General features: G+C 46.3%; 1 protein-coding gene across 2 annotated transcripts; it reads left to right on the top strand.

The window, feature by feature from the left end:
* Positions 1–8,024: 8,024 nt before the first annotated feature.
* Positions 8,025–26,407, top strand: Arhgdib (Rho GDP dissociation inhibitor beta). Of its 2 annotated transcripts, XM_052175163.1 has the most exons (7): positions 8,025–8,129; positions 8,205–8,269; positions 16,409–16,596; positions 17,318–17,401; positions 19,933–20,009; positions 23,480–23,543; positions 25,752–26,407. In XM_052175163.1, the coding sequence occupies exons 3-7, from the start codon at positions 16,419–16,421 to the stop codon at positions 25,949–25,951; spliced, it is 603 nt and encodes a 200-aa protein (XP_052031123.1). In that variant the 5' UTR covers positions 8,025–8,129; positions 8,205–8,269; positions 16,409–16,418; the 3' UTR covers positions 25,952–26,407. The 2 variants fall into 2 exon arrangements, with proteins under 2 accessions (XP_052031123.1, XP_052031124.1); XM_052175164.1 differs by lacking the exons at positions 8,025–8,129; positions 8,205–8,269 and adding an exon at positions 8,368–8,479.
* Positions 26,408–26,610: the final 203 nt, after the last annotated feature.

The raw sequence follows: 26,610 nt of genomic DNA, 5'->3' as shown, positions 1-26,610 counted from the left end.
GGTTACATCTTCTAATAGTGCCACTCACTGGGCTGAGCATATATAAACCATAACATTCCATCCCCCAGCCCCCATAGGCTTGTTCAAACATATGAATCTGTGGGGGCCATACCTAAACATAGCATAATGGAAAATACATTTAGTCCAACTTCAAAAGTCCCCACAGTCTAGCAGTATCAACAATGATAAAAGTCCAAAGTTCAAAGTCCCTTCTGAGATTCATCCAATCAATTAACAGTAATTCCTAAAGCAAAATAGGGAACCAGCTGGGCAAATTCCATACTCTGCATCTCCGTGGCTGATGTCAAAGCAGTTTTCAGTTCTCTAACTCCCTTTTCATCTCGATGATTTAAAGACAAGTGGCAACGAGAGAGAATTATGACAATCACATACTCAACAGGGGACAGGTTCCTAGAAAAGATAAATACCTGGTAGTCATATATGATGACACACAGTTTTAACTCCTGCACTTGGGGGATAGCAACAAGGCAGCTGGCGTTTAAGGTGTTGGACAACGTAGCATCTGTGAGACAAGATGAAGATCTGTGTGAGCCTAAGTAAAGAGAGCCTTTGTCCTACACAACAACAATAGCCAACCACCTCTTGAAAATTCAGTATCAAATAACTAAGCAATTAATCCCACTTAGAAGGGGGAACAAAATAATCACAGGAGTCAGACAAAGGAAGGGACTTGGTGGGAGAAGGGAGGGGAAAGAGGGTTAAGGGTCAGGTATGGGGAGAGACAGAAGAGAAGCCTAGAGGGTGAGGAGAATGAATGAAAATGTGCAGTTGAGGGTGATTGGGGGGGGGGACCTCTAGAAAGTCCCAGAGACCTAGGATGGGGGAGGTTCCCAGGATTCAATGTGGGTGACCTTAGCCGAAATGTCCAACAGTGGGGATATGGAATCTGAAGAGATCACCTCCAGTAGTTGGGCAATGCCCCCAGTGGAGGGATGGCGACACCAAGTCACCTTCAAATTTTTCTACCCCAAAGTGCTTCTGTCTAAAAGAAACACAGGGACAAAAATGGAGCAGAGACTGAATGAGTGGCTCACCAATGGCTGGCCCGACTTGGGATCCACCCCATGGGTGGGCACCAAACCCCAACACTGTATTACAGACGCTATGTTGTACTTGCAGACGGGAGCCTAGCATGGCTGTCCTCTGGAGGCTCTACCAGCAGCTGACGGAGACAGATGCAGATACTTACAACCAACCATTAGACTGAGGTTGGGGACCCTTATGGAAGAGTTAGGGGAAGGATTGAAGGAGCTGAAGGGGATGGCAACCCCATAGTAAAACCATCACTGTCAACTAACCTGGCCTCATGGGAGCTCCCAGAGACTAAGCCACCAACCAAAGAATATACATGGGCTGGTCCAAGGGTCACAGCACATATGTCGCAAAGGACTGCCTTGTCTGGCTTCAGTGGGAGAGGATGTGCCCAATCTTGAAGAGACTTCATGTCCCAAAGAGGGGCGAGACCTAGGGGTGGGATGGAGGGGACCCCCTCTCAGAGGCAAAGAGAGGGCCATGGGGGTAAGAACTCTGTGAGGGGGGATCTGGGGGGCAACATTTGGGATGTAAATAAATAAAACAATAACAAGTAAAGCCTGCCTTCATGGTACATAGCAGGCTGAAAAAAGAGAAATTCAAGCCCAATCTGACTACATTGCATGACATGTCCTTTTAAATAGGCAAATACTATAAAAACATTTTTAAACATTCCATGTCAGTAGCTACCATAGGAATGCAAATTAAAACTACTCTGTTATTTTTAATCTCTTCCAAGCAAACAATACCAAATGCTAGTAAGGATCTAGAGAAGAGGAAAAAGCCCTTATACATTGATAGTAAAAATGTAAAATAGAGCAGCCATTATGGAAGTCAGCATAGAAGCTCCTCAATGCACTAAAACCATGACGGGTGGGAACTCTCCTGGATATGAGCTGAAGTCTTACGGGTTCATACAACACAGAGAAACTTGCACATCAGTGTTCACAGAGGGTTAGTTCACTGTGCCATGGGAAAAATCTAAGTGTCCTCCATGGAGGAGTGGATGAGGAAGATGAGGAAAATTTACAGGAGGACTGTTGGGGCCACAAAGAAGAGTCAGCTTTGTCATTTGCAGCAAAGTGGACAGGAATGGGAATTACTACATTAAGCAAATTAAAGCTGGTCTCAAAAAACCAGGCATTGTGTATTGTCTCTCATTTTAGATCCTAATTAAGTGCGACACAGAAAGGGAGGAAAAGTAGAAGAACAAAGACAACTAACCAGAAGGGGAAGAGGAAGAAAGAGAGGAAGACTGGCTGGTGGGGGCGGAGCACACTCAAGGCTCACGGCACATTACTACGTATTTCATGAAAATGTCCTTAGGAAACCCAGCATCACGTACAAAGAATACATGTCAGCCAAACGTCCCATTAAAACTGCAAACAATTGAATTAGAAAATGAACAAAGAAGCACTGACACTTCACAGCAGGCGATTCTTAAATGACAAACACGCAGGATGGTCACTGGAGTTTCACACTACAGATGTGTGGAAGAACTGTAAGATAGGAGCAATGAGCATCCCTAAAAAATATGGAGATGGTAAATGCTGGCCAGGATGTAAAGAAACTGGGCTGCCTGCCGATTGCAAGTAGAACAGGAAAGATTCCAATCACTGGTTTTGGTATTGGCAGACGTTTTATAAGTTTTCTAATGTTAAGCATGAATGTACTATAAAATCTAGCAATTACGTTCCTAGGAATTAGTCTAGGGAAGTGACCTAGTAACTTGTACCCAAATGTTCTGGAGGCATTTTTTTTGGAGGGGGCGTTGAATTTGGGTTTTTCGAGACAGGGTTTCTCTGTATAGCCCTGGCTGTCCTAGAACTCACTCTGGAGACCAGGCTGACCTCGAACTCAGAAATCCGCCTGCCTCTGCCTCCCAAGTGCTGGGATTACAGGCGTGGCCACCGCCACCAGGCAGGTGGTGGCATTATTCTTACTTGCCCCAAACTAGAACCTATGCAGTGTTCAGACAGGTAAACAAACTGTGATGTTTGCACCATGCAACGCTGAATGAACAGCCCTGAAAGAGGCTCAGAAACACACACACATACACACACACACACACACACACCTTCATACACACTGTTGACATTTTGTCTAGGCTCCGCCCCACAGTTACCTAGCAACAGCCAGGTGTGCCTGACTCACTATAAAAGCGGCTGCTTGTCCTCTCCTCACTCTCTCCTCTTCTCCTCCTGCTCCCTTATCCTCCTCCCCCTCCTCCCCATTCCTCTCTCTAGTGCTCATGGCTGACCTCCCCTCCCCTCCCCTCCCTCTCCCCTCCCCTCCCCTCCCTCCGTCCCTCTCCCCATCTCTGCCTTTCTCTCAACTCCCCATGACTGCAGACACAGCCAAAGAGGTTGTGTGTTTCTTTACAACTTGCTGTGAACATATCATTATCTTACAAGCACAGCACGCAGATGCTCTGAAAGAGTCCTAAAGGACTTAACAAGGAGACGAAGAAACATCAACAGAGAAGCAACCGAGTCAATGTTTGTGCAAAGCCTGAACGTGGGTGGTCTGGGTCCATTGGCATGCCTGCTGGCCTTGCTTCTCCTTCACTTCTCTGACCCACCCTGCCCTCTCCAGGCCCTCTTCCTCTGCCCCTGGCTCGTTCCCTTCAACTTCTGCTTTCAGGGACCCTGCCCACAGTGTGTTATTCTCCTACGCTCATTCTGCCCTGTTTATTGATAGTGTGAACCGTGTTCTAGCCCATGAAATGAAATCATTGTTGCAGGAGAGCTCTCACTCTTGAGGAGAAATAATAGTAAACCGAGGGGAATACGTACAAAAAACGTTTAGCTATTTCATGTTATATATAAAAATAAATCTGAATAATCTCACGGCACAATTTTTACTTATTGGGGGGGGGAAGCATGTGTGCTATGGTGTGTGTGTGTGTGTGTGTGTGTGTGTGTGTGATTGGTGTGTGTCAGTTCTCTTCCTCTGCCCTCTGGATGGAACTCGGATTGTCAGGTTTGACAACAAGTACCTTTCATGCTGGGTCATCCCTCTAGTCTTTAGTCGTGTAGTTTGAGAGGGCCTCTTTGATGGCTTAATATTTGAATAGAAATCTAATAAAGACAGGAAACAAATTATGTACAAGAATCTAGGAAAAGAGTCCTACATCCTGCAGAGAGAAGCGCTTCCTACACTAGAAACAACTTTTGGTAAAGAGAAGAGAGAAGCAGGAGCTCGTGGAGGAGGATTGACCAGCAGACAAGGGTAGGGATGAGTATATTCTAGGAACGAGAGGCGAGTGTATTGGTTAGCTGTTGCCATGTGATGAACAAGCCCCAACTTGAATGGGCAAAACAGAAGTAATGATGTTGTCTCTTCTGAGGATGTCTCAGGGTCAGTTTGTTTCACAGCTGGGTGGTTTCTGTTCAGGGTCTTAGATTGTAACAAGGTGTCAGCCAGGACTATATTCATCTGTTCAAGAGATTCATTTCCAGAATGGCTCACTCATGTGATCTGGGCAGAAAGCTGGAGTTATGCATACATATATTCTTAAATATGGACAGCTCGGTCTGCATGTTACCTGCATTGTTCTGTCAGAACTGTTTTGACACTGCACAAACCATTGGTGTGCACCTCTCCAGGGAAGACCATCTCTCCCATTCCCAGCTCTCCTTGGTTGCTTGTGGTTCTTCGTGTGGGGTTGAGGCCTTGTGGGCTTTCCCCAGTCCTCTTCGGCGTGCCCTTGACCGTGTTCTTGTTAGGCTCATGCTCAGGCAGTCATGTTTGTGAGGCTCTCTGGGTGCAGGTTCTGGGGTTGCTAGGAGACACAATCTCACATCAGATCCCAGCCCTCCTGGCTTTCATCACCCTTCCACACCCTCTTCTGCAATGTTCTCCGAGCCTTAGATGTGGGAGTGTTTCGTAGATGTGTTCATCGGGGACTGGGCTCCACAGCTCTGCATTTTGATGGGTTGTGGTTTTCTGTAGTGATCTGTGTCTGTTGCAAAGAGAAGTTTTCCTGATGAGGGATGAGGACTACATTTATCTGTGGGCACACTATGGACAGACATTTATGGATGGTTGTCAGGGATTACGCTTTTTTAGTAAGTGGTGGTTGTAGATTCTCCACCAATAAACACGACTTCTCAGCACTGGGTCGGCAGCTATGTTTCCAGCAGCAGTGTGGTCTCCTCGTGTTGAGGACCTTAACTCCAATTAGAGGGTCTTTTTATTTATAGCACAACTATCCACTATACTTAAAGGGTTATCTTCTACCTACATATTATCTTGCAATTTATACAATAGCTCTGTTTTGGGGTTTTATTTTTGTTAGGTGTAATTATGTACTGTTTTCTGTTTACTTATTTGTCTGTTTGGCACTGATGAGAGGGCTTTACTGTATAGCTATGTAGCCCTGGATGACCTCGGATCTGAGATCCTCCTGCCTCAGCCTCCTGCATGCTGGTTTTGAAACTTGGACCCTGTCTTAGTTAGGATTGCGATTGCTGTGATGAAACACCGTGACCAAAAAAAAAAAAAAAAATGGGAAGCATAATGGTCAGGATTCTCTAGAGTCACAAAACTTATGGGATGTCTCTATATAGTAAGGGAATTTATTATAATAACTTACAGTCTGTAGTCCAATTAACCCAACAATGGGCAGCTGTGAATGAGAAGTCCAAAAATCTAGTAATTGCTCAGTCCCACGAGGTTGTTGTCTCAGCTGGCCTTCTGTCTAAGCTGGAATCCTCATGAAGTAGTTTCCAGCAGATGTGCTGGTAAGTGAGTGCAAGCAGGGGAAGAAGAACGAGTCTTTCTTCTTCCAATGTCCTTACCTAGGCCTCCAACAGAAGCTGTGGCCCATATTAAAGGTGTGTATGCCATGCCTGGATTCGGAACTTGCTCTGTCCCAGGCTGGTCCTGAACTCCATGATCCACTTGCCTCAGTCTCCTGGGATTAAAGGCATGTACTACCTTGCCTGGGCCTTTCATGGCCACTATGCCTCAAGATCTCCATGTCATGATCCAGGTCAGAAGCCGGTGTCTTCCAGCCTCAAGATCTGGATCAGAGGTGTGCCCTCCATTTCTGGACTAGTTCATTCCAGATGTAGTTAAGTTGACAACCAGGTAGGAACACCTACACAAGAAAGAAAGGGCTATTTGGCTGACATATCATACTCCATTAAAGGAAGAAGCCACAGCAGAAATTCAAACATGGGGTTTGGGGGGAACCTGCAGGCAGGAGCTGGTACAGATGCTATGGAGGGTGGTGCTTACTGGTGGATCCTCATGGCTTGCTCAGCCTGCTTTCTTATAGAACCCTGAACCACCAGTCCAGGGGTGGCCCCACCCACAATGGGCAGGGCCCTCCTTATCAAATGGAGGTATTTTTCTCAAGTGAGGTTCCTTCCGCTCAGCTGACTATAGCTTGTGTCAAAATGACATAAAATCATCCAGCGCACGGCCCACAGTGCCCCCTCATTTCCGTCTTACGCTTTCCCTAGGTCAGAAGCCTGTGTCTGACCCTGTGACCGCCCACCTCTTGGTTGCTCCAGTTCTACCTACCCTAAGGACATAGTGTAGTCTGTCCATTGATATTATTAAACTCTATTAGTTATTAATATGACCCAATCAGTCCCCCAAGTAATCAAGGCAAAGTCCTATGGATTTATTTAATCGGCTTAGCACAATTATTGGGGGGGAGGGCAGCCCTACTCTATTTTTCTACACACTGAACTGTGTACTTTCCCAGCTGTGACCCTCAAGTAGTTGATGTGTGAGTCTCCCCTGGGTTAGTTCTGCTCCATTAGTCTATCCTCAGGGGACATTTCACTTGGCCACATGCTCCCAGTCTAGGACATCTAATGGAAACCTCCTGTTTTCTTCCTCTCCTTCCCCTCCCTCCTCCTCTCTCCCTCCTCCTTCCTTCTCTCTCCTTTCCTCGTGGTCCCCGCCTGTGACCCTCAGCCTAGTGACTGAAAACCCACTTACCTCCATTCTCCCCCAGTAATTGGCTCTAACCACTTTCATCTCACCAATAGTTTTAAATTGGGGAAGGAGATGTACACTTGGTCCGCTGAGAATCTGCTTGTGAGGGGCCACCAGATCTTGGTGGCCAGTATTTAGTGTGTGAATACATCACAGCACCAGACCCAACAGTAGTGTCGCTGACTGTGACTTTCAAAATAAAGGAAGAGCATGCAGCATATTTGGATGGAGAGAGAAGAAGCGTGATGTTCCCCCAGTGCCTCTGTGGAGGTGGCAGTCACTAAGTGAGCGTATTGGTGCAAATACTGATTATTGAAACGTTAGTATAAATGAGCATGCCTTGCTGACCGCAGCCATAGGAGCGGTCTCACGTTAGAGTAAGTGAAATGTATACACCACAGCCAACTGTGTCTTCAGCGGGATTGCACAAGGGGTTGGCAACTTGTTCTCATTTAAATTTATTCACAAGCCAGTCCCCAAAATAGCTGCAAAGTCAATTTTAGCATCCATGTGATTGCCACAGATTTCTGCGTTAGAAGCGGTGAATTAATGAAGCTGAATTTTCTTTTACAATCTGCATTCCTAGATATAACCAACGGTGTTTGTTCTTGTTTTTGTTTTACTTTTGTTTATTTCGTGTGAAGGCTTGTGGTACAGGACACAGCAACATCTTCACATTAGAACCAATAGATGAAGCTCTAAAAGAAAAAAACCCTGTCTGAAGACCAATTATTTAAATTTAGCGCCTAGTATGTCCATTTAACATTCATAATTTCTACTCCTCACTTCCTGTCAGCAAGAAAGCTAACAGGGACCTTATAGGAGCAGAACTTTGTAGCACACAATAAATCCTATACAAATGTATTACTTATGTTTAGGGGTCCTATGTCTCTCCCCAAGATTATGACTTTTACACACACACACACACACACACACACACACACGACCATTCAAAGTACACTTGGCTACAGGGACCCTCCCCCAGCATGCACACTCATGCATCTATGTCACATGGGCTGATTCGCTCCACATGTGTCATTATTTGTCAAGAATGCTGCTCAGACGGCTGATCGGGAGATAGGCAGAGCAGGAATCGAGACAGCCCAGGGTTTCCTCGTCAAGTAGGTTTAAAACATTTTTTTCCTCTCTCGCGTTTCTCTCTCTCTCACTAACTTCCTTCCTGTTCTAACTGCCAGTACTCAGAAGTCAGAGTTGAGAGACCGACCGAGGTAACCTACAGACACTCAGGGCCGCCTGGAAGGTAAGTTGAAATGCCTGAGGTGGGGGAGGCTGCAGGTGGGCGCAGAGTCAAGCAGGAAATCTCAGAGCCACCCTACTGCCCTTGCCGGGGGAGCTGTTGCTGTTTTTAAGAAGGGCGGTTCTTTAAACTTCATGATAAGAAAGTGCTAACGAGATTGCTGGAGCAGAAAAGAGGAAGCCAGCCCTGAGAAGGGGAGACAAGCTGAAGGAGGTAGGAGAGAGGACCCCGCCACCAGAAGGTTCTAGAGAAGGGATCTGGGGATACCTGGAATGGGGGCGGGGCGGGGTGGGGCTGCGGGTGGTTTCCTTGCTAGGCAGGAGCTGGAATTTGGCTAAACTCAGGAAAAGGAAAACCCTACCTCTGAGCTGATATGGACTGTGTGGTGGATGGCTGCTGTGCTGGGGTGGAGATGTGCGGTTTCCTGTTTTGAAGCACACTTTAAAGAGACTGTTTGAAAAGAGTGAGAATATGGCGCAGAGCTGTCAAATGCTAAGCCATTAGCAAAAATGGGGGAATTAAATTCCTGCAGTGGGATGGGCAGGAAGATATTCACTGTGACTGCCCAAAAAACTAAGCAGCCCTCCCCATCAAGGGGAACTGGCGCAGACCGGGAAGATGTGGAGAAGACTGTGGGAGAGTCACTAGGAGAGCCTGCTTGGGCCCAGCTATAAACTCAGTGCTCGGTGGGCCTTTCAGCTGTCGTGGTCTGAACTTTGGCCTTGCCAGCAGGCTTTAGACATGACTTGGCATGCTGTCCTCCCTCGGTCGAACTTTCCAGGGAGCAAGTGCTAAAAGCCCCATCGGGGTAACTTGCAGCATAGGTCTGAGAACCCCTGAGCAGTTTTTCACTGAGTGGGGGAGTCAGATGACCCTTACAGGAAGGCCCCCAGGCCACACCTTCACAAAGACACTAAGAGCCTTCTCAAGTCAGGCTTGGCACCCTGGATTCCCCACATGAGAAGGTATCAGCGGTGACCTGCTGGCTGAGAATTTGTCACCAGCAGGTGCCATGTCTCTCAGTGATATTTCTAAGAGTGTATCCCTGCCCTTTTCAAATCCAGTGACAAAACAAGCTGATTCTATTGTGAGTTCTTCAGGTTTCTGATAGAACATGATCAACTTTCTTTCCACACTGCCCACACTGCGCCAGTGAGGAACAATCTCGTGGGCATCTTCTTGCCTGTGGAATTTGGCCCTTCACCATTTTGGAGACTGTGGGTCTGTCCCAGGGAGACGTGCATTGAGCAGCCGCACACTTTGGTTTCCACTGGAAGCTCAGAACACGGCAGAGTTATTCTGAGGGGGATTTACGGGAATATGATACGTGACAAACTTGAGCTAACAGGAAAGGGAGAAGAAGCCCTGTGGGCTGAAAATTAAGCAGAGAGGAAAGACAGCCAGTGTTGGCCCAGAGCCCTCTGTGTGCCAAGCCTGGTATTGAGAAACTCAAGATTTTCATATTGAGAGAATGGAAAAGAATATTAAGGAAGCCTTCAGCAGTTCATATACTGTTACAGTAAAAGAGCTGATCGCCTTAGACATTGTCCACGGAAGAAGATTTCTCTAATCACACATGTGGGGTGCCTTTGTTTGGACAGCAGCTTCGCCGCTCTGGGGTGGACTACACTGGTGGATGGTGGCCCGAGTCCTAGGTGGAGTCTTGCAGGCCCCAGATCTTGCCTGCTCCTGAAAGATCAAACAATAAGATCTTACCAGGCTGGCCTTTATTGATAATACTCTGGTTTCCTCAACCGAAGCTGGCTAAAACTACACAGGGCCTTCCTCAGGGGTCTGATAATATAAGTTCAAGTGTCCATGAAATCTCTGACGTATCAAATTAATTTAGAGGACCTTCAGTGACTGTGACTGGTTGGTTTTTTTTTTTATTTTATTTTATTTTATTTTTTTATTTATTTATTTATTTTTTTTTGTGCCTAGTCATGGCTCCCAGAGAGCAGCTGTCTTTGAAGATTATTTAAAGTAGTGTTTGGGAAAGAAGAGTGTCACACGGGGGTGGGGGGAGCTTAGTGAATCTTATTCTTATCTCTTTCTGCACCAAAGAACAGGCTGGAAGAGCGTGTGGAATGCACAGGCCGGAAGTAATGGGCTGTTTCTCTCAGGGAGAGAAAGGTGAAGCTCTGGTTCTCAGAGGGAGGGAGTGGTGGGGCCTGACATTAATCCCAGCATTTGAGAGGCAGGGCATCTCTGTGAGTTCCAGGTCAGCCAGGGATACAGAGTGAGAGCTTGTCTTTTAAAAAAAGTGTGTGTGTGTGTGTGTGTGTGTGTGTGTGTGTGTGAGAGAGAGAGAGAGAGAGAGAGAGAGAGAGAGATCTTTCTAGAACTATGTCCCCTTCATTGCATCATACAAGACGAGTTCCTCTCAGTCACTAGCTTGGAGCATCTCCTCCAGTTTTGGATGCCCATGGAGCTGCCTTGGTAGGAAATGGCCTTGGGATACCCCAGAAAGGACCAAATCCGCCACGTGACTAGAAATACTGAAGCGGTTCCTTCAGAAGCAAGAGAAGGGGCCCTGTGGATGTCCTGGTTGATAATCTGGGGTCTCCTGAAACCAGGCAGCAGCAAAGCCAGCACATCGGGCTGCGACATGTGATATTCGCAGTTCTCAGCAAGAACTCCTCTCTGGGCTCTGGGTCCTACTGTGGGAAATCCCCTGCCTCTGCTCTTCCCACCCCCACTGCACACACACACACACACCTCTCCATTTCTTTCCCTTAGTGACTCAGAGGTGCAAGGTGAGACCCCAGCCCACCCAGCCTTCCAGTGTAGTCAGATCTTCCTGCATTTTCCCCCAGAGCCAGAGGCAAGGTTGTCCACTAACGGCACTCTGGGCCACTGACTCATCTTCTCATTCGGAGCGAACCTCCTGTCAGGCAAAAGGTCAAGAAATAAAATCGAGCCGGGCGGTGGTGGTGCACGCCTGTAATCCCAGCACTCTGGGAGGCAGAGGCAGGCAGATTTCTGAGTTCGAGGCCAGCCTGGTCTCCAGAGTGAGTTCCAGGACAGCCAGAGCTATACAGAGAAACTCTGTCTCGAAAAACCAAAAAAAAAAAAAAAAAAAAAGAGAGAGAGAGAGAGAGAGAGAGAGAGAGAGAGAGAGAGAGAGAGAAATAAAATCGAAAATGGAATTTTTAATGTGAGGTATTTGCTGTCAAAAGAAGGGCAGTAGTTACTGTCCCATTTTTACATTGGATTTCATTTATAAATAATCCTCACAAGTTCCTAAACATCAGGTCCTGCCCTTACATGTCAGAGAAAGGCATACTGAAGAGGAGGGTCTGTACTGGAAGGTCAGTTTATACCCAGGGGAAGCACTTCCTCCTCAGGACTTTATCTCCCACAAAACACATAATGGCAGGGCCAGGGAGGAAGACAAGGAAATGAATTAATATTAATCACCTACTGGCCAGTACAGCCTCCAGCTCAGCCTTTTGATGCTGTGGGGAAGGCTCATTTTCCCTGCATCTCGGGCAGATGTTAAGGGCTTGCTCAGGTCCTATGAGAAGTTGGTTTTGGAGCCAGGCTTTGGGCCCCTGGTTCACCTTCCTCGAAGTTCAGGCTTTATCAAACACGAAGGTCACTTTGCTAAATTCACCTGGGATGGGATTTATTTCCTACAAACGTAGGATCTCATATTTTTATGGTCATCAACTTGTAGAAGCTATATTAACAGCCAGACGTGTACGCTGACCAGAAGTTAAGTCATTTCCTACTTCTCCTGCCTTCTTCTGTTCCTGTAACATGAAGCTTACATTGTCTCCCGCATAGTCTCTGGTGACTCCTCGCAGTAACTCATGGGATGCACCAACTGTGTAACTGCTAAGTTTGGACTCAGAACAGTTCAGTAACTGTTTTATGATAGTCTTTGTGATACAAAAAGGTTTAGGTAAAAGAAAGGTGATTTACGTTTTAGGGAGAAAAAGGTAGGTTATGTATGCTGTGTTTTATAAAATGGCCATATAATAAGGCGGGAGGGAGCACCTCCGTAGGCCCTGCCGAGGTGCTTCCAAACGAATCACCACCATAAGACAGGTCTAGTACCAAAAGAAGTTTATCAGGGAAGAGAAGACCTAGAAAAGGGGTAGAGATGGGGTAGGGGTGGGGTAGAGGACAGAATGAGAGAAAAGAGAGGGAGGAAGACACCAGCTGGGAACAAGTGAGGAAGAGAAAGAATAGGAGATAGGAAATGGAGGGGAGAGAGAGAGAGAGAGAGAGAGAGAGAGAGAGAGAGAGAGAGAGAGAGAGAGAGAGGAAGAACAGTATTCATACATTTGGCTCCTGGCTCGCACCTGTCAAATGAAGACCACAGCTGTTGCTAGGTAACTGTTGGGCAGAGTCTAGAGGAATGGCCAGCCATGTAAAATGTGGCACCTTTCAGAAAATGATATGAAATCTAAATAATTAAACACTTATCCTCTTCTCTGAGGTGTAACGGAACAGTGTGACTCAGCTGTCACACAACTGCAGGCTGTGAGGTACAGAGAGATGCTGGGGACAGGGACTCATCTAAAGACCATCTCTCAAGGTAAAGAAAAGGAGGATCCTCGTCCCTGAAACATGTGCCCCAGAGTTCACTGCCAGAGAGCCAGACCCAACCTCCACATGTGAGGGGGGCTGTTTAGTAAGGAGATGATCACCTGCAAATCAATAGATCTAACCACTAGCCTAGTGGCTGCACTCATAAGGCCCAGATGTCATCTGATAACCTCTGGTTCTGTGTATCCAACATTTTGGGTGGATAATTACAGTCTTGGTTTTTGGGTTCAATCTCAACCAACCAGCAAGGCCTCAGGAGGAAGGGGGCTTCCTCAACAGCAATCAACTGGCCGGCATTCACCAGGAAGTTACAGGTTCAAGGTCATGCTTAACCTTAGCCGTAGCCTTAGACAATGATAAGATTATGAAGGATCTGGGGACCTATGGACTAAAGGAATAATGAATCAACCTTATTATTTTCCTCTTTGGTCTGAAAACCAGGATGATTGCTATATTTTCAAAGAGTTGGTTTTTTTAATTTTTACATGTATGCGTATGACTGTTTTGCATGTAAGCTCGTGTGTGTACCACAGAAGCAAGAAGAAGGGGCTGGATCTCCTGACCTAGAGTTACAGGTGGTTATGAGCTACTGCATGGGTGTGGGAATCAAAACTGAGTCTCTTGGGAGAGCAGCTGGTGCTCTTAGCCACTGAATCATCTTTCCAGCCTCTGCTTAGCAGATTTTTAAAAGAGTCCTATCATCTCCAAAACATGAAGAGTCACCAATAGGACCAGCTGGACCTTATAGAAATTACCAGCTTCTATTTCCTCCCTGGCTCTGACCAGCAACTTAAATGTCAGTGTGCTCTGACAGAAAGGGTTTGTAAACGGTAAGAACTCACCAACAAGCTGTGACTTGTGCAGCTTTGATAGAGAATCACCCGTTCAGTTATTTTGTGTTTATTTATCGTAATAGCCACCTTTCCACAGTGAGCGACTTTGGATCATTCGGTCTCCTATCTTTTTCTTATGCTACAATTGTTGTCAAATTATTGTAATGTGGCTCGGAAATTCCTGCTTCTCCGGCCCCAATTCCAGACACCATACATTGCCTTCTATTCTTCAATGTCTTTAAGAAAATTGTCTCAGTTTTATGAAATATTTATATGTTTGCAATTAATTATGAAAATTCAAATAATAAATTCAAATCATAAATAATTGGATTTCAGAATAAGATTAAAACCCAGATGGAAGAATCGATTTGGCAATGTCCACACAGTAACAAGTTTGCAAGTCCTGTGTCAGCCTCTCCTCCCTCTTTCTCTCTCCCCCCCACCCCGTTCCTCTTTTCCTCCCTCTTTCTTCTGCTCTTTTCAAGAATTGGAATCTACAACTTTTGCAAGGCAGTGAGATCGTGAACTAATGACTGGGTGTAGTGACATCATCCATGAGTGCAGCGTTCAACGGGGACCTGTTAGAACTGTATTCCAGAAGGTTCTTTCCTGTGAACCAAGCTGCGCTTGTCCATACAAATCCCCTCGTGCTCTGTCCGGTTGGCCACGGACTCTCCACTCTGGTTGTCCGTTAGGCTGTCGTGGCCACCAGATGAGAATGGGTGTCATCTGATTCGTCTTATCTAACTGATAACTTACATTGGTCCCTTAGAGGTTGTCCTCAAATTGCAACATCCAGCAGCTGCAGCCTTCCTAATTTCTACTTCCGGTTCATTCTATTCTTTCTCTGCATGCTGTTTGGGATATGAGCTGAGTTAGTCACGATGCTTTCCCTGGTGATCTCTGGAGTCTTGGCTGCTCATCTCTGGAGTCTCATCTTTGAGCGATGCCAGTGGTTTAAGTGAGACAAGGGTTGCCATGGTAACTGGCCTATCTACTTCCTTTCTGTGTAGGAAGTGGACCTGGGCATTGCAATGTGGTTTTCAGAGCTACTTGGGGCTTTGGTGTTCGGCCTGACGTTTTGCTGGAAGACAAATGAGGAGGACCCTTGTTTCTCTCTCTCCCTTCCTCCGTTTCAACCTTTCCTTCACCCCCTCTCCACGCTCTACCATTTCCCTTTCTCTCGTTCTGCAAATTTGCTTTTGTTTGCCTTCATTTCTAAGCTATTTTCCTTCTTGTTGCATTACTAACATTGAGCCACAGAACTGCAATCAGACTGGTCCATCAATTTCCTCATCCCCAGAGAACTCACAGACTTTCCCAATGTCTCTATGGATAAGATGACGTGATGGAGAATGCCTTAGGTGTGTGACTTATGAGAAATGGAGGCTGTGACATCCTTGCTTGGGCATCACCCAGGCAACATGCCCCACCGCCTTCAGCCACACACTAAGACATTCACAGCTGTGCCATGAGGAACCAGCCTCTTAGCCCTCGGGTCTCAATTTTCCCAGTGAGAAGGTGGACTATTTTACCTCTCAACCTTGTTTGGACTCTGAAAAGCAGTATTGACAGATGCTCACCAACACTCATACACACAAAAAAGATATTACTCCATTTCCTTCTCAGTTTTGTTTACGCAAGTCAAGTAAATGCAGACACTGATTAGAGAAGGAATGTATCATGATCTGCCCAGGTGAGATTTTGTTGGTGCGTCCAACCTTTTGACAAAGTTCCACTATGTTGTCACATATAAATGTTGTGCCATTGAGTTAAAAAAAAATTCAAAGAAAAATCTCATGATCTCGTAAGCTGACAATTTTGTATTAGGCCACACTCATAATTAACCTGCAGTGTGGAGAGAGCATGAGATCACTAGAAATACAGGGAAATACAAAAGAAAACGGGAAGCTGGCTGAAGGCCCCTGATGACAAATTTGTACTTTCTGTCTCACCTAGAGGAATTTGAGCCCTTTGCTATTTGGTGGCATGTCAAAAGAACAAGAGATACAGAGTGAAGGATTCCACTCGGTCACCAATAAAAATCATAAATTGCAGCACTGCAGGGGTGTCACGGGTGGGAGAAACCAGAGAACCCAAACAGTATCTGCTCTAAAGCTATGATTAACAGCATGGAGACACTTAGGACACCAGGCAGGCTTTAGAAGGCTGCTTTCCCTTGGGTTCCCCTTTAAGGTCTGGTAAATATTCAGGGAAAGAATATGTCAATGAGAAGAAACCAGCAATTTGGATACAGATAATCAACCTATATCCATAAGTCAGCAAAACTCAGACTGCGCACACTGGGAATAGCACCGGAGCAAAGCTAGAATGGTCGGTCGCTGAGATTGTGTTACGTTTCTTCACTGTAGTATGTCACTCACAAGAAAGTTGCTTAGTCTTATAGTTTTATTCTATAAACAAAGGGATGGAGAGATGGCTTAGAGGTTAAGAGCACCAACCGTACTTCCAGAGGTCCTGAGTTCAATTCCCAGAAGCCACATGGTGGCTCACAAACATCTATAATGGAATCCGTTGCCCTCTACTGGTGTGTCTGAAGACAGAGACAGTGCAGTCATATATTCTATAAACAAAAACTAAGACAAGTCAGAGAAATGACTGCAAATACTATATATTTCATGACGTGTTGAGGAATAATTTGAAAATCACCGATGAATACAGGTCTCCAACAAGGTGGCATCAATCGCAACCCTAATGGCTAATGGACCATCCTTCTCTCTCTGAAATACAGAAGAGTCAAGATGACAGAGGAGGAGGCACGGCCACAGCTGGAGGACGGAGAGGATGATCTGGACAGCAAGCTCAATTACAAGCCGCCCCCTCAGAAGTCCCTGAAGGAGCTGCAGGAGATGGACAAGGATGACGAGAGTCTAACCAAGTACAAGAAAACACTGCTGGGAGATGTCCCCGTGGTAGCAGGTGTGTACGGGAGTGGGGGTGGGGGTGGGGTGGGGTGGGGCGGTGGGGGGACAGGGCGAGGCCTCCATGGGGACATGCACTGCTGTCACCCATAGTCAGGAGCAGAGGGCTTCCAGGATAGGTGGGTGAGGCACCCTCTGTACATGCTGCCTAAGGTCATGGACTGTATAATTAAGTTTTCTTTGGAGACTGTGTGAGAGTCAGAGGTGAGGCAGACAAAAATCACCCACGTGGAGCAGGTAGAATTTCAGACCACAGCTACACTCGATTCCAGTCTCCACCAGTCCCAACTGTTTCTCCCCCTCCTCTCCCCCTCCTCCTCCCTCTCCCCTCCCCTCCCCCTCCCCCTCCCTCTCCTTTCCCCCTCCCCTCCCCCTCCCTCTCCCCTTTCCCTTCCCCTCCCCTTCCCCTCCCTCCCACCCCCCCTCCCCTCCCCCTCCCCCTCTCCCTCTCTCATTCTCTCTCTCTTGGATGTTTCTTAACTATTCCTCTGTCTCAGACTCTCTGTCTCTGTCTCTCTGTCTCTGTCTCTGTCTCTCTCTCTCTCTCTCTCAAACACATGCACTACACACATTCTCTCTCATACACACAGATGCACGCATGCAAAGACACATGCACACTCCCATGCAATGCACTTGCACACACACACACACACACACACACACACACACACACCATACAATGCCCTTCTGTGTGCTTACGGTTTCTTTGAACTCTGCAGACCCAACAGTTCCCAATGTGACTGTTACCCGGCTTAGCCTTGTTTGTGACAGTGCACCAGGACCCATCACCATGGACCTTACTGGTGAGTGAACTCATCTCTACTGTTCAGAGGGGTCTAAGATGTCACAGGGAAAATTTGATCCCCCAATTCCCACTGGAGAAAACTAGTCAGGTGGCCCTTGGAGATGCATGCGCTGGGACCAGTCCACAAACCATTGCATTCCCAGTGTCCACTGCTTGCTCGTATTTAATGAAAAACCCAGCTCCTGACTCAGTGTAGTGGAACGATTGAGAGTTATATACCTTTGGTGGGTATGTGTGTATTCGTGCACTGTTCTGATTCTGTATTCATGTTCATGTGAAGAGTACATATGTGGACGCAAGTTAACCTCGGGTATCTGCTGACTGGCTTGGCTTGCTCCCCAAAGTGTGTTCAGCATGTTTTCTTAAAGCACCAAGACCACTAGCCCAGGGGAACCGTTCGTGGTCCTCCCACAGCAAGCATCAGCCATGAAAGTGCACCTCAGGTCTCTCACTAGGGCGAGTCTGCCTGGCTGGTGAGCTCCAGAGCCAGCGTGCACAGCTTTATTTATTCCCGGGGGGGGGGGGGAGTAATTTATTTATTTCAGAATATTTTAAATGTGGGTTCAGGAAATCCTCCTGCTCGCGTGGTAAGCGTTTTACTGACCGAGCGAGCGGTCTCTTCATTCAGGTTACTCACTTGATACTGTGAGGCATTTACCTCAGATCTGTGTTTCCACGTGGTCACAGAAGAAACAGCTATTCTTGTAGGAGACAGTGTGGGCGGAAATGCTGAGACAGATGCCGTGTATTGCTAGACTTACAATATTTGTACGGTTTAAACACCAGTGAAAGCGCTGATCTTATGCCAGCCATGGCCTCAGTGGAAGGGGAGGAAAGCCCAACACCTCCTGAACAGACATCCCCTGCTCGGCCCACCCAAACCTTAAAACTCCGTTCCTAAGCAATTTCTCCGACAAAACCCAAAAATAATCATCGGTGTTTATTTCACCTTTCGTGACCAACAGCCAACTGTTTTCATTAGCAGGTCTTGGGGAGATGAGCAGAAATTGGGAAGGTGGGCTTCATGGGAAAATAATCGCCCATTGGGGGTTGGGAAAGGGTCATGAATCCAAGTCAGGGGCATCCAAGGCAGATCTGGAAGGGACCTCTGTCGCCAGTCAAAGCTTTGCAGAAGCCGGAGAGGAAAGCACGGTCTGCAGCGGTGTGTTTAGCCGCAGAGCTTCCTCTCTCAGGGCGTGTGCGCTTTACCTTATATGGATATTTCTGTCCGGGGAGGAGAGCGGGGCCTGAGAAGACAGGCTTCCTGTTCAACTGAAATCAGTAGAGCAGACACCCGGCAGGCACACGCTCATGGCCCCACGCTGAAGCATTACCCCTGGCGGGCGGGCGGGCAGGCGCTCCCTCTCTCACCAGACTCAGGCCTCCTCCTGCGCTGCTGTGTCACGTGGCCAGGTGACTGACAGTTTGCCAGAGTAGGCCTGGCGCTGCTGAGGACAAGTCCAGACGGGAAGGAGGACCAGGCAGGAGAGCTTGGCCTCTGTCCTCCTTTCTCAGAACAGAAAACAATAGTGGATTTGGTTTCCCGTCCTAGAGAAAGTGCTGAGCTAAAGTCATAATAGTTTATGAAGCCAAACACTTACCCAAAGTGTACATATATACATGCACATACACACATATGTACATATGTGCACAGGCACATATATGTATATGCACACATACACAACTGAGCTAGCTATACAGGAGTCTATGAAGGAAAGACTGAAGAAGGCATCACAGATTCCTTAATCAGGCCTGAGACTTAGTGGCAGATCTCAGGGTTATGAACCCTAAAGCTGTTACAATTGGAATCATCTTCCTTTTAAAAATGTTGTAAAGGCAAGTCCAGTAAGTCCAAAGTGAGTGCTTATTTAAATAATTACAAACATTTAAAATTATAAAAATTATATAAAATTTTAAAGCTAGAAAATACTATATATTATTAATTGTTAATATCAATTGTTAATATCAAATGAAGGGACATTTTCTTGAAGCCTATAAATTCTTTGAAAGCCAAAGGCTGATGCTCTTACATACCTATATTTTTATATTTCTTTGAAAGAAACCCTCATGTCTCTATCTAGCTATGTATATTTGTGAAGTTTCCAATAGACAGTATATTAGCTCACTTTCCTCTAGGCTGGTTGGCTGATTGAGACTTTTTTGTTATTGACAACAATAAAATATACTTATCTTCCTGAGTATTGATTGGAAGTTGTGGGGGGAAATGGAGATTTATCTTCACAACTAATTATGGGAAGGAAAGTATATTTTGGGCATTGACATCAAACTTATAGGAAAACCCTTTACTATGTTACTGTGGTTTTTAAAACTAACTAAGCTGTAAGATTTCAGCTAGTGTGTGTGTGTGTGTGTATGTGTGTGTGTGTACACTAATCTCACATGCTTTCTGAATAGAACCCTGATGAATCATGTAATCCAGATGTGCCCAGTGGAAGGTGTGGAGCCTTCACTTTCATTCCTTATGTGGTGGTTGCTGGGGAGAGTAACTTTGTAACTCCTTTTCTACAGGTGATCTCGAGGCCCTCAAAAAGGATGTATTTGTGCTAAAGGAAGGTATTGAATACAGGGTCAAGATTAACTTCAAAGTAAGTACCTCCCACATGTGCTCTTAACTTTCCTACAACCCATTTCTTGCAGTATTGTGCTGGTGTTCTGTTGACATCACTTTTGTTTTGGTGGTGGTTGGTGGTGTCCTTCTCCACCTTGAATCTTGAGTAAGCTGTTTCTGACCTCTTCCTGTGGAGATCCACCCTTCCTTGCCACTAGTCCTTAGGGGGGACACCATCACCCTTTCTCAGGACTCCCTCTGCTAATGTCCGTGAGGCACACACTGCTGGGTCTTGTGCTGATTCCTCCTTCCACAGCCTAAGCACCCAGAGGCAGGCTAAAATCGTGTGCCCCTTCCTTCTACTGTTCCACAAGACTTTGTAAATGGCAGGTCTTCATGGGTCTATGGCAAGAAATGGACAAACTAAAAAGAAAACAGGGTATCCCAACTGCTCAGTGATCATTCAGAGGCAGGAACCGTGGTCCTAACAAAGTAGCTAGGAATGGCAGCTATGGGCCAGATAATAGCAAAACTAAACAAGATATAAGCTCACTGCTCATGAATAGACATCTGTGAGTAATTACGGATTCTGGAAAAAAACAACCTTGACTTTTTTTGAAAGCAAATAAGTGAGACACGCACTGTTTTGCATCTCAGGGTTTGTTTGGCTTGGCTGTCTGTCATTTCTACTCAGTCATGTTCCCCAGGGCTCCACCAGGGAAGACCCCATGTGCTCTTTCTGGCCCACACTGGGCCCATCTTTCTCCTGGGTGTGGGATATGATTCAAGGTGTCTCGTGAGCCACCCCCTGCCACATACTAAAATACCTAAAGCCTCTTCATCCTGGAAATGTTCGTTGACACCTATACAGCCATCACTTGAGCTGTGGATGGATTTGCTTCCTGCCATGCTGTTTATTACTAGAGCACCTGGGAAGGTCTCACATCTAAAATGTGCAGAACAAGTTGACAGCCATCTAGAGTTTAATCATTTACACTGCGGTGCTGCCAGTTCAGAAAATGCGTGTTTACAAATGAAATCCTACCTTTTGACTGAATATGAAGATGAGCCCAGAGGTCTATGAATATAAGTGACTCTGGAGAGGCCTGGGCTACACATTGTTAGGATTCAGTCTAAGCTCCACCCCACAGTTACCTGGCAACAGCCAGATATGCTCCTCCCCACAATTACCTGGCAACAGCCAAGTAGGGCTGGCCCACTATAAAAGGGGCTGCCTGCCCCTCCTCTCTCTCTCTTACTCTCTTGTCTCTCTCTCTTGCCCTCTTGGGCTCTCCTCTCTCCCCATTCCCTTCCCCCGTCTCTCCAAGTGGCCATGGCTGGCCTCTACTTCTCTACTCTCTCCTTCTCTCTGCCTTTCTGCCTCTACTACCCTCTCAACTCCCCTTCCCATGCCCTGAATAAACTCTATTCTATAATGTACCATGTGTCTGGTCCCTCAAGGGGAAAGAATGCCTTGGCCTGGGCCCGCTGAGGGACCCCTTCCCCCACACACCCACAGAACATATTCTTACTCCGCTTTCTCTTTTTATGATCACAACACTCATCAAGGTGCAAAGGAGCCCCTGAGTGAAATCCTCTCTAGTTCGCCTCGGGCTCCACCAAGGTTAAGACCACCTCCCTGTACCCAAGCAAAGCTGAACCAGTCTCTAGCTTGTCCCCGCTTGGAGTTACAGTCAGAAGGCACCCGATCACAGTGAAGAGTAATGAAAGAGCTATTTAAAGCTTTACTGACATTTCTTGACAAATGTTCAAGGACACTGCGTTTATAATAGCAGTTACCTACGATCCCCCAGCACTGTTTCTCTCAGTGTTCTTCTTCTTACTCTAAAATTGACAAGAGCCTAGAACCCCGGACGAGGGTGATTCTGTGGGTCCCCGCCCCTGTACTCTGCCTCTTAAGTGCACGAAGCATCTCTGACCTCCATAGCCCTCAGGTTCATTCCTGTCATCCAAACTTCTTGCTTTGGGGGTTGGGGGTAGGGAGATCCAGTAGCGATATATATATATAGATAGATAGATATAGATATAGATATGGATATGGATATGGATATGGATATAGATAGATAGATAGATAGATAGATAGATAGATAGATAGATAGATATGGATATAGATATAGATATAGATATAGATATAGATATAGATATAGATATAGATATGAATACAGGTATAGATATATAGATATATAGATTATTAGATATATAGATATAGATAGATAGATATTCATCTTTTTTTTCCTGCCCTAAATATGTTTCTATTAAGTGGAGCAGCAGTCACACAGCAGATGCCTCTTTTTAAAATTCTTGCTACTGCCGGATTGTCTTTCCTGCTATGTAGTCCCACTGGGCCCAAGGGTCAGGCTGAAGGCTTGGATAAAGATGCATTCATTTCTCCCGTTCCCTTGGGCTAGATGTACGAGTGGGGGTGATTAAGGAAGTGGGGGGCTTCATGTCATTACCGTCTCTCCGCGCAAAGTTGTTTTCGTTCCAGCTGCTTTGGGCTGTTGCTTTATCACCCGTGTGAACCTAGCTGGTTTAGACTCTAAGGTGACAGCCTTCAGTCTTGGGCGGTTTCACCATCAGGAGAATGAAGACAGCCCTGGCAGTTTGGTCTTAACTATTGTGCCCGCTCTGGGTACAGAGAGCTGTAATGATTCATGGAGGAAATTATGGAGATGCGTTTGTTCTTCTGGTGTTGAACGTCTCCCGAGGCCTGCAGCGAATGAGGCAGTGTCCTCCTTGACTTGTTTGCATAGACGTGACCGCAGTGGGAACCTAACAGACAGCTCACTTCAGGCCCAGGTATAATGAGTCATGGAAAACAAAACGCCAGGCTGTCTGCAATTCCATTCTGTCCTGGTGGATTTTCATTGAGCATCTATGGAAAGTCGAAATAGCTCAGAAAATGTCCGTGGTGAGAGAGTCTGGAAGTGTGTGCTGGGTACCAGTGGGCGCCATCCATTATGAATGGGAAAGGGTGTTTGGGTGACCCATAACCTTCCCACTAGGCTGCAGCCTCAGTGACGCAGCCTCTCCCAGGCCTGACTTTCCATTGCCACTTTGCTCTCTCTTGTTTGTTTTTCATAGGCTAGGTGGATCGTTTCTGAGGATATGGTGTTCACAGACTGACATAAAATTTTCCATTGGTATTTTTATAACCTTCTCTGAGACAGAGGCCATGTTTTCGCTAGCAACATCAAGCAACAGGGCTAGAGACTATTGCCCAAGCCACCAAGGAAGGAGAAACATGGGGAAGAATACTGAGATACTGTTTATATTAACACCCTCCTCAAAAGCAATTAGATGGAGAAATATTACAGCAGTCAAGGATGAGACCTGCATTGGCAGCATCACGTCTCGTGACTGGGTCTCTCCAATTTCAGTTTAGCTAGATGGGACAGGCAGGAAATATAAAAACAAACAAGCAAAAAGAACAGAAAAACCGGACAGAGTCTCTAATCTGAATTGCTGTGGGCTTCTCCTCTACAGGTGAATAAGGATATTGTGTCCGGCCTGAAGTATGTTCAGCACACATACCGGACTGGCATGAAAGGTAAGGGATTGTCTGCAACTACTTCTCTTTCCTTGTAAACTTATAAGTGTGGCTACAGGCATAGGCATGTATAGGTATACGTAGATGGCATGTCCACTCTAGAGAAAGGGAGACAGGCACATCAGACCAAGACATAGAGACCATTATTCAGAATGCCAAGTTCAGATAAGGCAAACTACTGGCCTTCAACATTCGGAGTCTGGATTTAAATTTGTTACAAATATGGAGAGATGAATCAAGATGAATTGAAGCCAAAGTCACAAAAATATTCATCAAAAGTGAAGAAGTGGAGGAGGAAATAGCCCTGTTGGTAAAGTGCTTGCGTGAATGAATGAATGCCCAAGTTCAAGGCCCTAGAACAGACAGAAGCAAGCCAGCATGGTGGTATGCATTCCAGCCTGGAAATGCAGAGACAGGAGGATCCCAGAGCATCCCTAGATGGCCAACATAGACTAAGTGGTAAGTTCCAGACCAGTAAAAAGATCCTGTCTCAGAAAGTAAAACAAACAGACGAACAAACACTGAAATGGATATTAGCTGGGAAGAACACCTGAGGTCAGTTTCTGGCCTACACACATGCATACACACACATACACCACCTACACATGTGCGTGCATACACACACATACAACCAATTATTCAAAACTGAAAGCAGTTCACAGTGTGAAATCACAAAAGGAAAACAAGAAAGACAGTGCCCTGGGCTTGTGTCCTAGGGGTGTCCTTGTATCAGGACTTCTATGAGGACTGGAAGAGCAGAGAGGTAATGTGTTGGGGTGAGTTTTAGGGTATCATAGGAAGGAGGGGTAGAGAGACAGTGTTGGGGTTAGCATCAGGGGTGCAATATGGAGGAGAGGCAGAGAGTCAGTGTTCCTGTCTCTTAACAAACAAGTGAGGAACATTTCTCTCTAGAGCTGATAAAAAGCAGTGTAATTGAAGTATAAAACCAACCACATATTCTTTCCGCTGTCATTCTGGACATAGCTTGGGTAGAAAAGTAACCCAAACAGTTCCACATTCCTTCCTGGCCCTTCTTCCTCTCTGTGCCAGATGTGGGAACAATTTAACAGAGCCCAGTCCCCAAAGCGACCAAAGGGCCGAGGGTAATTATTATTTGATGTGACTGCAGGACGTAGGAACCAGTTTATTCAATTCCAGAGAAGGTTGTGGGCCTGAGAAACACTGGTTGGCCTGCTCTGGTGAAAACCCAGCTCAATTTCCTACTTCCTGCAAGCCCCGCGGTGGTGCTGACTCATGTCGCGAGCAGCCCCTGGCATGCATGCAGCTGTCCCTCTAAAGTGTGCAACAGTTAGAAGGGCAGCTGTACCCGACCGCCCCGCTACCCGCCGCCATTTAAACCCCAGCTGTTCTGAATTCACACCCCGGCGGTCCCCTCCCTCATAAGTACAGTTGGTTGACCACTTGTACCAATTCTCCATTTTTAAGCTTTTAATCAATTTGCTGATCTCCCCTCCCCTCTAATGTTAGAATTCCTAAATTCTACATATCCTCATCCCCACATGTTATAGGAACCCTCTCCAACTAAGATGCTTGTAGAATGACTATAGGTAAGAGGTCTCTGAAATCTGTTATATAGAGAAAGAAAGAACGCCCTCCATGCTGCCAGGCGTGAACAATTTCCAGACTGGGGCCAGAATGCAGGTCTCTACTTGTTTGCCTACCTGACTGTCGCCTGTCAGTTTTTAATGGTGCAATCTGCTACATCTCTGTAAAGAGACTTCCAGTCCATGGACTTAAGTTGCCTAATACTCTGACTTAATAATCAGAATCAACCCTGATACTTGTACTGAACCTCTGCCCCCCAGTATGGGGAGTGGTGAGGTAAATCACATTTTTCAAAGGAATTAGTGGGGTTTTAAGAATGCTTGAATATAGATCTGTCTGGAGGGATTGTTTGGTCGCTGAGACAAGGTCTCCTGGGTGTGCAGCCCAACCTGGTCTTAAGCTCATTCGTACCTTAGCTTCCCTGATGCTACAAATGGGATTGTGCACACCTGGATTAGTTAAAAAGAAAAATAGGAAAGGGAAGGACAAAAATGTCCCAGGTAGAACCGGCGTTCAGCCAGGCCTGGGCACTGTTCCTTCAGCCTCCACCCCTGTGAGCTGCGTGCACTCCCGGCTCTCCTGTTTTTAGTGTGCGTTTCTGACTCCAGACTCTCACACTAACGGACCTTTCTTTCTTCCCAGTGGATAAAGCTACGTTCATGGTTGGCAGCTACGGGCCTCGACCGGAGGAGTATGAGTTCCTCACCCCGGTAGAGGAGGCTCCCAAGGGCATGCTGGCCCGAGGCACTTACCACAACAAGTCCTTCTTCACCGACGACGACAAGCAGGACCACCTCACCTGGGAATGGAACCTGGCCATTAAGAAGGATTGGACAGAATGAGTGTGTCTGTCCATCCCTCCCGCCACCTTCCGCACCAGAAGAATTCTCCCGACCATGCTGATCATCACCACCTCCCTCCTCCCTCCCTGTTCCTAGCTGGGTCCTTTCTCTCTCTCTCTCTACACACACACACACACACATACACACACACACACACACACACACACCCCTCATCACTGATATGTTTTATCTTACCCCATCTCTCAGAGTGTTCCCTGCAAATAAGACTTAAAACCCTGGCCTTCTCTCTTCTCCTTGTTTTAGTCCTGAAGGCCAAGAAATGGGCAAGCTACCGCTGATGGTTCCTTGGCCTTCTGTTCAGTTTATTCTTGCCACTGGTTTTTTTCTGGTTTGATGAATCCCGTTGTCTTCTCTGCCAATGGGAGCTCTTCTTTTGTGGGAGACACTGTAAACAACACCAAAGGAAAAGAATAAAATCGTGTGTGTGACTGAGAACCTCATTTGCCTTCCTTTTTCCTTCACACAAATATGGTACCGGAAGTCCCACATTTTGTGTTGTCTTATGTTTGGGAGTATGGGTAAGAACCATGGTACAGGAGATATTTATGTCCTTGTCAACAGGTTGTCACAATATAATGGTCAGCGCATGTTAATAATACAGAGAATGAACATTCTAAGTTTCGTTTATTGTAGAATAT

Source organism: Apodemus sylvaticus, chromosome 2, assembly GCF_947179515.1.
Source record: "Apodemus sylvaticus chromosome 2, mApoSyl1.1, whole genome shotgun sequence".
NCBI classification, from domain to species: Eukaryota; Metazoa; Chordata; class Mammalia; order Rodentia; family Muridae; genus Apodemus; species Apodemus sylvaticus.
Note: the sequence above shows the minus strand (reverse complement) of the source record. Positions and strands in the feature narration are given on the sequence as shown.

Excerpts from the sequence above, each read along its gene's own strand:
- Arhgdib (XM_052175163.1), top strand. The coding sequence starts at position 16,419 with ATGACAGAGGAGGAGGCACGGCCACAGCTGGAGGACGGAGAGGATGAT. Across the intron at positions 16,597-17,317 it reads AGATGTCCCCGTGGTAGCAG|ACCCAACAGTTCCCAATGTG; the intron begins GTGTGTACGGGA and ends TGAACTCTGCAG. Across the intron at positions 20,010-23,479 it reads GGGTCAAGATTAACTTCAAA|GTGAATAAGGATATTGTGTC; the intron begins GTAAGTACCTCC and ends TCTCCTCTACAG.